The 14159-nt window shown below is 39.4% G+C and overlaps 1 protein-coding gene across 1 annotated transcript in view; it reads left to right on the plus strand.

Annotated features, from left to right (window-relative positions):
- Cyp4aa1 (Probable cytochrome P450 4aa1) overlaps positions 1–14159 on the plus strand; it is a 267954-nt gene that overhangs the window by 198761 nt on the left and 55034 nt on the right. The window contains exon 10 of the mRNA XM_067140876.2: positions 13786–14023. Within this exon, the coding sequence (XP_066996977.2) occupies positions 13786–14023 (238 nt within the window). The remainder of the gene's footprint in view (positions 1–13785; positions 14024–14159) is intronic.

The following is a 14159-nucleotide window of genomic DNA, read 5'->3' on the forward strand; positions in this document are numbered from 1 at the left end:
GATCTTCTGTAGCAACCTCAATCATTTGGAAGGCTTTTCGGATGTCTGAAGTAACTCCAATTACGTTCTCCCGAAATCTGAGGAGTACCTCTGGAATTAACTGAACATGATTGGCCCCTTTCTCTAGACAGTAATTCAGTGAAACACCTTCTTCTGTCTTGCAGGATGCGTCGAAGACAGGACGAACAGGAGTTGTCCAGCTTGTTAATTTAATTACTGGCCGATGAGGAAGATAATGACAGCATCTTTCTAATTCTTCATTCGGTACCTCTTCTATGAATCCTTCTTTCTTCCACTCGGTGAAAATCTGATCGTAACTGGTGAATAGGTTTGCCTTCATCAGCTTATCAGTTGTAGATTCAAGTCTCTTCTCTGCAATATGCTTATTGCAACTGATCTCGGGGTGACCTTTTCTCCGTGGGAGGTTTATTATATAGCGACCATTGCCATCTCTTTTCAAAGTGCTAAGGAGATTCTGTTTGACCTCTTCAGTCGTTTTGTCTTCTACCTGATCACAGATACCAATAGTCTCCAGGTTCCAAAGCTCAGATATGGTTCGCATATCGGCACAAGCCATTGAGATGGTGAGGTTACTCAGATTAACATCAACAGACGGGTCTTGCCTCTCACCAGCGAAAGTCCATCTGAGTTTCGTTTCCACGGCTAGGAGTCCATTCTTCAATTGGACTGTCTTTCCTGTGAGAATCTTGGCATATACATCCATTCCTATGAGGAGCTCAATCTCGGGGAAATCATCATCCAGGTCACTGATCCATATCCTCTTCATTTTCAACTCTTGCAACAAGTCCGAAGATCTTGACATTCGTGGAATCGACTGACAAATTCTAGGATGATCCCGTAACTCTATTTCACAACTGAATTGTCCATCATTTCTTCCTATGCTGATTTTGTATCTGTTGTGTTTAATGCTAGAAGTTTGATCTCCCCCAAACAAAACATGGGTTACCATTTCTTCTGCACAAGGTTCTAGCCTCAGCTCTTTAACTGTACTCTGAAGGAGGTAACTTCGCTGTGAGCCACTGTCTAAGAATGCTCGTACTGTTTTCTGTTTATCATTCCCTTGCAATTTGGCCATCAGTGTTTGTAGGACAACTTGATTTATACAAGTATGGTTAGCTAGGTCGGATGTAACTTGAGTTGGTTGCGTTTCCTTCTCAATCTTAGATTCACTCTTCTCAGCTCGTGATAAATCAGGACACATAACAGTAATGTGCTTATTTCCACAAAGTAAGCAGTGAACGGAAGACTTGCAGTTCTTAGCTAAGTGGTTAGGTTTTGTACACAAATAGCAACGACCTTTTTCTTTCATTTTTGATCTTCGGTCTTCTATACTCATTTTCCTAGTAGAAGAACATTTATCACTTTCATGAAATTTACTACAGAAAATGCACGACACTGGAGGACTGTTGTTGTAAAGTGCAGCAACAGTAGGAACGGGTCTATCTACAGGGTCTTTATAATGTTTTTTCTACGTCCTGGTAGAACCTAACCTCTTCTCATTCTTACTTCTCACAGCCAAATTACTAAATCCTGCTTGTGTTAAGAGAATCTGCTGCTCGTTTTGGACTTCAGTACGTAGAAATTCCATGAGGCATTCAAGTAGAGACCCAATTTCTCCATTTGCACTTCCTTCTTGTTTCGAGAACCGACTTCTTTGCCAGGCTCGTAATGTCTCTTCTGGAAGGCTAGATTCGACTAATGGAAAGAGCCATGTACTTGGGTCTGCAGATGCTAGATTCAAACTACTGAGGGATCGAAGGTGAGACTCTAGCTTGATTAACAAGGTGGGTAATGGAAGCTTGTCCTCTTGCGTTGTATTCGAAATCACTAACTTCAGTAATTCCCTGACATACACTTGTAATAGAAGATCCGCTCTTCCAAACCGTTCTTGTAGAGTTTGAATGGCCTTCAGGTAATTTTCTGACGTCTGTGGATAACTAAGCACAATTTCATGAGGTTCAGTTCCTATTTCCATAACTTGCAGTAAATATTAAAATTTGTCACTACCATGCAGACTATCATCTTCGTGAATCTTCCGAAATTGCGACCAAAAACTTAACCACTCACGTAAATCACCATTAAATTTCTTAATTTCAATCTTAGGAAGTTTATAAGTTCTCCTCCTATCCTGACTATGACATGAGGCATCTTCATGTGCCTCACTTAAAGAACTGTCTGATCTACGGTATGTCAAAACATTATTCACCTGTACACGTATAACCTCAAATTCGTCGTTATACTTCTCGGAAGTTTGTTTTTCTGATATAATTACAGTCATATCATCACTGCTATCTAAAATTGTATCCATTATTTTGCTGTCTAATTCACGAAGCTCTGACATTAATGCCTCTAAACGACTTAAATTTGAAGTAAGTGTATCATTAAAATCGGGAGACGTACCTGTTGCGAGGATTCCCTTTATGTCGTTTATCTTCTTTGTGAAGCATTTTCTCACAGGTTTCCTACCTTTCTTCAGTTTCTCCATATTTATTCCTGTTCGACTTGGAAGAAATAGTATCTCGGAACCACGTGCTATTGTACGGTACTTCAAATTCCTTCTCTTCTAGGACAGGAATAAACTCACAGCATCTATCACGTCAGGGTCACCACTATGTTGTAATAAATTCGATCTGACTCCATAGATTCAACATATTTACTGTTTAAACTGAATAACAACACATAATCGTGATAGATTACTGACTTAGACAACAACACTAATTCACTTCACTGATCCAAGAGTCACCATGATACGATACACAACCAAAAACAAATGAGAGTAAAAATACTACGCAATTCAAAACAATTTAAATTCTCAATAAAGCCTGTGGCCCAGACAGTATTGTTTACGAACATCTAAAGGAAACAGCGCACGCTCTCGCAGACTCATGGACGGAGCTCTTCAACGAACGCCTGAGGCAAGGCAACATTCCAAACAATAATGGAGAATAGCAACACTGAAGGTGCTCTATAAGGGCAAAGGAGACACAAGGGACCCGAACTCCTACAGTGTGATAGCCCAGGAGTCTACAGCCCTAAAAATTTTAACAAGCCTACTCACCGAGAGATTAATACTGATGATGGAACACAATATACCGGAACAACTGTTCGGATTCGTAAAAGGGAATCGACAATTCAAGCAGTGAAATGCATACAAGATGACATCAAAACAGCTCTAGAACACTCAAGGAAAAAATTGCACGCTATCTTCATAGATTACACTAAGGCGTTCGACCTTATGAATAGGCAATTGATAATAAGGAGAATAGAATAAATCACAGGAAGAAATCAAGAAATCAGACTCATATAAAGCATCCTATCCAAAAAAAATAGAAATAGACGACAGAGTCTCAAGAACAGAGATGATAGAGCAAACGAACAGTGTCCTTCAAGGTGACCCTTTGAGTCCCTCCTCTTCATAATAGCCACTGCATTAGTACCAGAAGAAATAGCAACAGAAATTGTCAACATATACACCTACGCAGACGACATGGTAATCGTATCCCAAGAACTTCAAAATGTCCAAGAAGCCTTCAGCAAACTCGTAGCGTGGGCCGAAAAACGCGACTTGAATCTAAATTACAAGAAAACAGTGAAAATGACATATAAAAGGGGTGGAGGACCGACAGCGAACGACTACATCCTCTATAAAGGAAATCCACTGCGAAACGTATCAAACTTCAAATACCTAGGTATCACGCTGCAAAGCGGAGGGGACACATGCGACCTGCACATCAGAGAACGCGCCTCAGCAGCCAGGAGGCAACAAATAGTATAAATAAACTGAGAAAACTATCCTTGAAAACGGCGATGACCATAATCCGCCTGAAGATCGCACCAATTATGACCTTCGGATTAGAGGTAATATGGAAGAACCTAAAAAAGAAGAATATAGAAGACATGGAAAAAGTCAAAGCTCACTTCCTGAATAGAGTTCTAAGTCAATCAAAGTACACACCCTCACGCCTCGTCTACGTGCTAACAAAGGAACAGTTCTTCATAGAAGAACTTTGCCTAGACCTGCTCCTGCCAGCCATCGAAGCCTACAGAGAACTCACCAAGAAGAAACAAGAGATATAGCCGGAGTTCTTCGCCACGGACGCGATGATCTGCAGAGACTGGACTGAAGCCAAATACGACCTACGACACATCATGACGAGAGCAGCGGTCCGTGAGTTTCATCACAGAATATGCACAACACAGAAATACTATAACCCAGAAGACAAGTGCATCAAGTGGATCAAATTGCGACCGATACCATGCAATGTGCTGCAAGAACAGAGGAAACTCACGAACAGACTTCTGTAAGACAAAAACGGACTAAATATAAAAACGCAATTTACTCTATATTACCTCTTGTAACATGATCTTACATCTGTATGGCCATTGACTGCATTTAAACCTATTATTTAACATGGGAAACCACCGAAAAGCACCTTTAAAGCAGCCGATTGTGGGATTCGAACCCAGCATCTCATGAATACAAGCTCACAACTACATGACCCTCGAACCGAGTGATCGAGATAGTTCGATACATTTTCTGCTTGACATACGTGGTTTCATTTATGAATAGAAAAACTTGTCGTTGCTAAATGTTATACTTGAAAAGGTGAAGTTCTTCTAAAGAACACGGATGAATTTATTAGTATTATGCAGAATTCTTTAGCATGAAATTTGTATTTTGAGTGAGTACCATTTTTAAAAATACAAATTTACGATAATAATAAAAATAAAACTGCAAGTACTGCTCCAAAAGAGCTGTCGTAAGTGAAAATGACATAACATAAAATTACCAGTAAAATAGGCAGCTCATTAGATGGTCATTAAGGACCCCTGCACAGTTTAAAAGATAATAATAAGGGACCAACCAAAATTAAAACACCTTAAAGTAAAATACAGCGTGTAATTGACCTAGCCATGGCGGTGGGTGTGGCATGGCGAAAGATCAACGGCCTGACTATCCAGCTGGACTCACGCCAACGGTAGAGTACCGGTATTGCAGCAACTCGCATTCTCTGCTAGAGTGGAGAGAAGTGAGGACTTAATTAAGAGAAGTTTCAAATTTCGAGTTTTTAAGGCTTTAAACAGATATAAACTTAATGTTCTGAACATTCTGAGTGTGATTTCATAGAATCTGATGATGTTCTTTTAAGAACGAAATATGTAATTCTATTTTAAGAAAGTTGTTCCTTTTTCAGGTACACTATCTTATCGAAAGTATCTGGACACCCCTACGTAACGCTGAATTGAACCCTAGATATCACGAGAGATGGACCCGCCATTATAGAATGAGTCGAGGAGTATTGTGTTGTCAGTAGAGAAGCAGTAATACCAGAATGGCTCGGTCAGGAGAGCTCAGTGACGTCGAACGTGGACTAGTCATTGGATGTCAGTTGAGTAACAAATCCATGCGGTACATTTCAACCCTTCTAAAACTGCCCAAGTGGACTGTTGGTGATGTGATTTTGACGTGGAAACGTTAAGGAACAACCGAAACTAAACCAAGACCAGGTAGACCTCATTGAATGACGGACAGAGACCGTTAAGCATTGCGGAGGGTGGTTGTAAACAATCGCAAGAAATCAGCGGAAGGATGCACTCGCGAGACCCAAATGCTACTAGCAGTCCAGCCAGCACAATGACTGTGCGTCGGGAGTTAAAAAGAATGGTCGAGCTACTGCTCATACGCCAAACCTTTCTGTAGTCAATAATAATCGACGCTTGAGGTGGTGTAAAGAGCGACGCCACTAGACAGTGAATGACTTAAACGAGTGATTTGGAATGATAAATCACGCTATACCCAGTGGCAATCCAATGAAAGGGTCTGGGTTTTGCGAATGCCTGGAGAACATTACCAGCAATCATGTGTATTGCTAACAGTGAAGTACGGAAGAGGCTGTGTTCTGGTATGGGGGGCTTTTTCGTAGTTAAGGTGTGATCCCTTTGGCGCTCTTAAGAAAACTCTAAATGCGGAAGGATATCAACATAATTTAAGCCATTGTGTACTGCGTACGGTAGAGGACCAGTTCGGAGGCGGTGAATATTCGTATCAGCATGACAATTCACCCTGTCATAAAGCTGCATCTGTGAGGCAAATGGCTTGTGGACAACAACATTCCTGAAATGGACTGGCCTGCCCAGAGTCCCGACCTGAACTCAATCGAACACCTTTGGGATGAATTAGAACGTCGTCTTCGCTCCTGACCCCACCGTACAACATCATTACCTTCTCTAGTTTCGGCTCTGGAGGTAGAGTGGACTTCCATTCCTCCACAGACATTCAGACACCTCATTGAAAGTGTCCCCAGCAGAGTTAATGCCGTCGTAAAGGCGAAGGGTGGATCCACCCCATATTAATGTCCAGTAATAGGGAACGTGACACGGGTAAAGTCAAAGTGCAAATTTAGATAGGTGTCCAGAGACTTTTGATCAGGTAGTTTATACATGTATTTACTAAAAATTACTTTCGGTTGACTGAAGAACCTAACAGTCATAAATTAACTAAGTCGAAACTGGAAAGAGATGGCTTCAGATATCACAAATAAGTACAAGTGCTTCTCACATAACAGTAAAGGACAACAGAAGTCCGCTTTAGCTTCTTCGACGTCAGTGGGATACACAATATGTTTAAGATCAGTCCATAGAATTTCTGTGTAGTTTTCTTGAGGAAGTCGCCACCTTCTTTTGGAGCTAATATACAAGAGTATTTACAAATTCATGATGGATTTTGGCAGCTTACCGCTAAATTAAATTTACTAACAGCCATTGTGTTACAAGCTACTGTACGTAACACAAACTTAAGCGGTGTTTGACTGAATTATGCTTCGGTTAGCAATACTGACTGCTGTCTCTGCAAATGACCTGCAGATACTGACGTGTCCCGCGGTCAGCATATCGACTTCTCAGTGGTACTGCTTGACTTTCATAACACTTTCTAAATCGACAGCGCGAGGCTGAGTAGTCCTCGGTCCAACCATTGAGATTAAGTGCAGTGCACTAGCACGCGTAGTGCTATAAATGGTTGAATGTCTTATTTATTGCATCTTTATGGAGCAAACTATTAATCTGTTGCTGTGTTGTGCCTGTTAGTGTGACGGTTTGGAGCTGTTTGACATCGCACAAATACATAGGGTAACGAGCTTCTTATTCGCGCTCGAATGCATGATATGTTTCGACAATGTGATCAGTCACGCATGTACTGTATATTGGAACTCTTCCGACATATATGTTAAGAGTCCGTTAAAGGTAATTTTCAAACTTTTAGCAACTATTGGACAATATCGCATCTATAAAGCAGCAGTAGCAGGGTTTTTGTAGAAATTTAACGTTGCTCTAGTACATAGAAAGTTTTCAGCGACGCAAGTATGGGAAAAGGCTTGGATTGAGATGGAAGTGACCCTGTTCTGAATGAAGGCACATCCCCAACATAAACCTAGTGTAAAAATGCGAAACTACGAAAAACGATCTTCAGGGCTGCCGTCGATGACTTTCGGAGCCTTTATGTACCGAACCCAAGTTCACAGCTACGTGGCCCGAACTACACGGCTAAAAAGGAAGCAGTTCCTGATCTTCAGAAAAGATTTTTTCAAGTCAAGACAAGGAGCCACACGTAAAGCCGCACTTAATCGACTCAGAATATTGAAAGGGACTGTACTGTGTGTAGTAACAGGCAGAACAAAGGAATACGAAGAGAAACCCATGTATTCTCGAAAACCTTTCCAATGAAACTACGCCTTCGTCGAGGTTTGTGCGTATGTATAGCACATAGATAGAGTAAAACTGAGTACCGGTAACACACGTAAACCTGCAAACTCTGCATTTCCAGCATTCATTTAATCATGTAAAATATTTAATTTTGAGATTAGTGTAAAAACCTTCTAACCTTAAAAAATGTACCAAACTTCTTCGTAAAAGCATATTCGAGTGTAATGTGCACTATGTTACTCGCACTGCAGTCTAGTTTTTTTTATATTATTAATGTGTAACAGTGTATTATGTAAGAAAATACCGAGGCAATCATGTTATTAGTATGTCAGAATTAATTTCTAATATTGTAATGTACATATCTGGGTTTTAATAATTCAGTTAGGCATTTCGGGTATTTGTTTGTTAAAATTATGTATATAGTGGTAAGAATCAGTCATTTCTGGGAAATTTCAACTCAGCTTACTTGTGTACAAGGAGAGGTAAAACCATAGCCATGAATATCCAAATAAAAACCGTCACTTGCATGTGAAGAATACAGAACGGAAAATTTATCAGACTTGGTTCTTCCAAGCACCTGATTAGGAAAATGTAGAGTGATGGAACGAAACAGAATATCGATTTGAGTGTAGTAGAAAATACAAATAACGAAGACATAAATAAGTAGGAATTGCTAGTTTGGAGGGGATTGTTTATTCCGATTCAGAGTACTCAAGATGCTACTCATTTTGTTCTGTAGATACTTATTCTGATTGTGACTCTCATTCTGTACTCATTGATTATGGACTATGACTATTGTTAGTGTATCGTGCTGCCACTCCTATAGGCCCTATTTGTGAAGTTTCAGTTCTTATATTTATTGTGCCAGAGTTGTGAGGGATAGACTGTGGACTGTCCCGCTTCGGTCACACACGAACTATCGTCGGTGCTATGGGCGAGTGGCTCGATAGGTATTATCAAATGCAGCAGGTGGGATGACACTTTGTGTCAGCGGTGACTGGGTGTGTCAGGCACGAGGGAGGATGGAGACATAGTACGGCGCAAGTTAGGAGACATATAGTTGCATTGAGGTCGAACCGACGACGATTCTGGAGTTCCAGGACATGAGGCTTCAGATCCAGTCACGGAAGCAGTACTCTCTGGGTGTGAGTGACCATCAGTACTATACAGAGGAGTAGGGTTATTCTGATTCTTACAGAAAATTATAAATTATCATTGATGAAATTGTAAATGATATTGTTTCATTTTTTGAATATATACAGGGTCCGGCAGATACAACCTACCACTTTAAACGGTTAGTAGCATGTACGGCCTTGCAGTGGGGATAAAACCGAGCAGGAAGGATGCCATTTTAGTTACTATGGAGCGTTGGATCGCGTCGCATCGCGCTTATGTGACTGAAGAGTATTTTACAAGTGGTGACAGTGTGTAGCTACGCAGTAGAAGTTTCGACAGCAATTCAACAATGGGAGACATGGAAGAGTACCAGAACGGCACACAATTCGGAGGTGGGTTGAGCAGTTTCGTGCTACCGCAAGTGCCACGAATAAGAAGCCACCGGGAAAGCCAAGAACAGTGCGGACGCCAGAAAACATTGAGAGTGCTCGGAATGCTATTGACAGGAGTCCTAGGCGTTCAGTAAACAAACATGCTGCAGTTTTACACATGTCAGGCAGAAGTGTGCGCCACATTCTCCACAGTGATTTAGCTTATCATCGTGGCCGTGGCTGGCCAGATCTCCCGATTTCAGTGCTTGCGATTTCTTTCTGTGGGGTTACCTCAAGAGCCAAGTGTTTACATCACGTATCCCCAACTTAGAGACTCTGAGGCGAAGCATTCGTGAAGAGGTCCAGGCAATTCCACCTGAAATGCTGGTGAAAATAATGGACACTTTCGTTCCTCGACTCTATGCGTGCATCGCAAGGGACGGTGGTTATCTAAAAGACATGATTTTCAAAAAATGAAAATAAAACATGACGTGTTATTATGTCATAAAATGCCATTATATGTTACATATCAATTACCACGCTAGTCGTTTACATTCCCTGTTTAGTGTTACTATAAGACCTATACTAAAATGTTAGATTGTTTCTGCCCGACCCTGTATATGAAAGTCAAACAGTTAATTAAATTTATATATAGTAGCCTTTTAGCATGATCCTGCCATTTTCTAACGTTTTGCCAGTCAATAGAGTACCAGTTTTTCAGCTTTTATGAACACAACCTGAGAGAAATATTTTATGGTCTGCCATTTATTAATTATTATAATTATTCCCGTCATTTATTTATTGTCTTATTTTAATTTCATTTCATTGGAAGTCGCCAACTGATAATTGCTTTCAATTATGGTACGAAAATTATTATTAATACAAAAAGGTTTAATTTAAAATTGATGCTTAATAATGGAGCAATTGTATTTTTTTTTACATTACAATTAATTTCCGAGCACGAGGCAAGTATTTTATTAGATTACACGTGTAGAGGTATGTAACCATTCAAACTTATTCGACTGCTAAGTTTTAAATTTGCTGGTCTGAAGAACTGAAGCACAAATTATTATGCAAATACAATGTATATTTATCGGACTTACGATTATTATGTCCGAAGAAAATAAGTAAAAGACATTGACAAACTGCAAGAACGTAGAGAAAAGCTAACCATCCAGGAAATTGTTTCCTAGGATTTACTTCGTCATCCCTAACTCTATGCATTAACGAGCTATGAATGAAATACGAGGGAAATCTGATTCAAGAATCAAATATTAAAGTGAAAAACCATCACAGTTTTTGAACAACCGAGCGAGTTAGCCGTACAGTTAGGGTCGCGTAGCTTCGAGTTTCAACTCGGGAGGTGGTGGGTTCGAATCCAACCGTCGGCAGCCCTGAAGATGGTTATCCGTCATTTCCCATTTTCACATCAGGCAAATTCGTAATTAAGGCCACGGCCTGTACCTTCCCAATCATAGGACTTTCCAAAAATTGCGTCACCGAATATCACTACTCAACAAGGTTTTCATAACATGGACAAGAATAACTATTTTTAGGTAATTTGTAAGTCCTGATTATGAATTTTGCCTTCGAAAATTGCCTATACGTCACATTTTTTATAAACTCATATTTTTGTAGTTAGTAAATCGTATAAAAATGTGTTAAAACCTACCCACTTCGAAAGGGGTTATGTTTTTTAACATAGATATTTTACACAAATACGTATAATTTCCGTTCTTTTAAAGTACCATTTGAAACATGCTTTCTCTTTTGTGGTTTGAATGAGTATTACCTTTCGCGGTGGCTTATTGTTTTATTACCCTTATTATGCGTCTGCGCGGAGGGTACGCACATCCGGCTATAACTGACTAATGGAAAGAAAAAATGGTTGCTCGCCGTTGTATTGTGAAAATACGGTTGTTTACTGTTGTATTGTGAGACAATAAACGTTTAGTCCTGATTGTGGAAGTGTTGTTTGCGGTTTTAGTTATTCTGCAATAGTGTTAAATGGATCGCAATCGTCGTTCATGTAAAAATTCTCCAAATAGTTTCTGCTATGTTTGTGGGGAATTAAATTTGAATTCACAACGTCGATCAACTGCAGACAGTGTAAAAAGAAGCATATTACTTGTATTTTGGCTGTAAAGTAGGTGATCAAGATAAAAATTGGGCACCACACGTGTGTTACGTAACGTGTTACATGAAGTTAACAGAGTGGTTGCGGAGGGAAAATAACAATATGTCATTTGCTGTTCCATTGAATTGGCGACAGCCTACCAATCACCTGGAAAATTGTTTCTTCTGTATTACCAAAACAGAGGGATCTTTAAAGGAAACTAAAGGTAACATTGTATATCCTAATCTGCCATCAGCCACAAGACCCGTGCCTCATTGTCCAGAGATTCCCGTCCCTATCGCTCCCCACGGTGGGGAAGATTATGTCATTCCGGAAGAAAACGAACATTCACAATCCTCAGACTATCCTTCAACTTCCGCAGGCCCTACCTACATTCCCGAACATCATAAAACACCTCATCTGATTCGACAGGCAGAACTTAATGATCTAGTTAGGGATTTACGTCTTTCCAAGCAACATGCTGAACTATTAGGTTCTAGATTACAAGAATGGAATTTATTAGCAAGAGACACCAAGATTTCCGTGCTCAGAAAACGAAATGATAAGCTGACTACTTATTTCGCAATGGAAAATTCTGTTTTTGAGTGCAAAATGTGATAGGGTTGATGGACGAATTAATACTGAATACAATCCAGAAGAATGGAGACTGTTCATTGATTCATCAAAACTAAACATAAAAGCATTCTTATTACCCGATGGCAACACAAAACCTTCCATTCCAGTGGCTCGTTCAGTCGCTATGAAAGAAACCTATGAAAACATGTCACTAATTTTGAATGCAGTAAATTATAATGAACATCGCTGAGCAATTTGTGGCGATATGAAAGTAATACCTTTGTTGCTTGGATTAAAAGGTGAGTTTACTAAGTTTTCTTGTTTTTTATGTTTATGGGACAGTAGAGCAACAGCACAGTATTATGTGGTGAAGGACTGGCCTATCAGAAAAGGTTATATTCCTGGTAAACTTTATATTAAATATCCTCCACTAGTGCAACGTGAAAAGGTACTTCTTCCCCCTCTCCATATAAAACTAGGAATAATTAAATTTTTGTGAAAGATCTAGATAACAGCCTTTGAATAATTAAAGACTCTGTTCCCTAAAATCAGTGATGCTAAATTAAAAGAAGGCATATTAGTCGGTCCACAAATTAGAAAACTTTTGAAGGGCAGCATTTTTTAGAAAAACTTTACACTAAGGAATTACGAGCATGGAAATCTTTTGCATCTGTTGTAAAATGGTTTTTAGGGAATCAAAAGGAAGAAAATTATCGCCAATTAATAGTGACGTTACTAAGAAACTACAAAGAAATGGGCTGCCGTATGTCACTGAAGATCCACGTCTTACATTCACATTTGGACTTCTTTCCTGAGAACTTGGGGGCTGTAAGTGATGAGCAGGGAGGGAGATTTCACCAAGACATTGCTACAATGGAGCAACGGTATCAAGGATGGTGGGTTCCTCCGATGATAGGCGATTATTGCTGGTTTTTACAAAGAGAAGATTCCAGTTCACATAAGAGAAAAAAATAAGGTATTTTTCTCCATTTTGTTGGATGAATAGTAGTTTTTCTAAGTCTTAATAGCTGGTCAGTTACTAATATACCGGTTCTATTATATCCGAGCTACCCTTGAAAATTTTCATACAAAAATGAGTTCAAGGTAATTTTTAATAGATTAAAAATTCTTATACATTCAATGTATAAAGTAAATGGTATAACACAAAAACGTGACGTGTTACGAACTTTTCACTGTCATTTTCGTGTTCAGCGCATGAAAATTAGTTATGATCCTATTTTATTAATGTTATGGGAAGAAAGTTCAAATTTGTTGAGAAGTGAAACCTTCGATGTGATGTTAAACCACTAGCAAGAATAAAATCATGAACATAATAATTGTAATGCATTTTAGTCCAGTCAATGTGATTTGAAGGACTTTCTAAACGATATTGATGCACGGTACCCTGAAGAATGTGGAATGAAAATCAAAAAGGATTGGTGGAAAGTAATCGAGTACAAAATGTGTTTTTAGCACAGAAATGGAGAGTTGAGTCGGATCAGTGTGTGGATCAAACACAGCACGTATCATTCAACAATTTAGTCACATAAATGACTGACTGTGAAGTGCATTTGGTTGACGTGCTCGCCTTCAGTGCTCAGGACTGTAGGTTACATTCCCGATTCAGGCAGTTCTTACTTAAACGAGATTAAATACAAGCAATCCGTCTCACCAGATATGTTACGGTAAATGATTCCTATTAACGACAAAATTCTGGCACTGTGGCTTTAAACACGTATTATTATTATTATTATTATTATTATTATTATTATTATTATTATTATTATTATTATTATTATTATTATTATTATTATAAGTGTTATATTGATCAGTAGTGGTGATTTTTTCCTTCTTTTTATAAATGGTGAATTATTTATTTTTCAGGGCCAAGATTCTGTGGGAGCTGCAGCAGCATTTGCTTTGTTCCTGCTAGCTAAGCACCAGGATGTGCAGGAACAGGTGGTTGAAGAGTTGGACAGTATTTTCCAGGGCTCCAATCGAGCCCCAACACGTCTTGACTTAAATGCCATGCGCTACCTAGAACAGTGTTTGAAAGAAGCCCTCCGATTGTACCCCAGCGTACCTCTAGTTGCTCGTCGGCTCGGGGAAGATGTTAATACAGGTAAAATAACACTTTATAAATGTGCCGCGTAACAGCATTCTGCTTCACAGTTCTGTAATCCATTCCAAAGTAATTTAAGAGATGTTCCACTTCAAGCTGGGGAAGAGAAACTATAGAAACTATAGTCGTGGTTAAT

Source organism: Anabrus simplex, chromosome 2, assembly GCF_040414725.1.
Source record: "Anabrus simplex isolate iqAnaSimp1 chromosome 2, ASM4041472v1, whole genome shotgun sequence".
Lineage (NCBI taxonomy): Eukaryota > Metazoa > Arthropoda > Insecta > Orthoptera > Tettigoniidae > Anabrus > Anabrus simplex.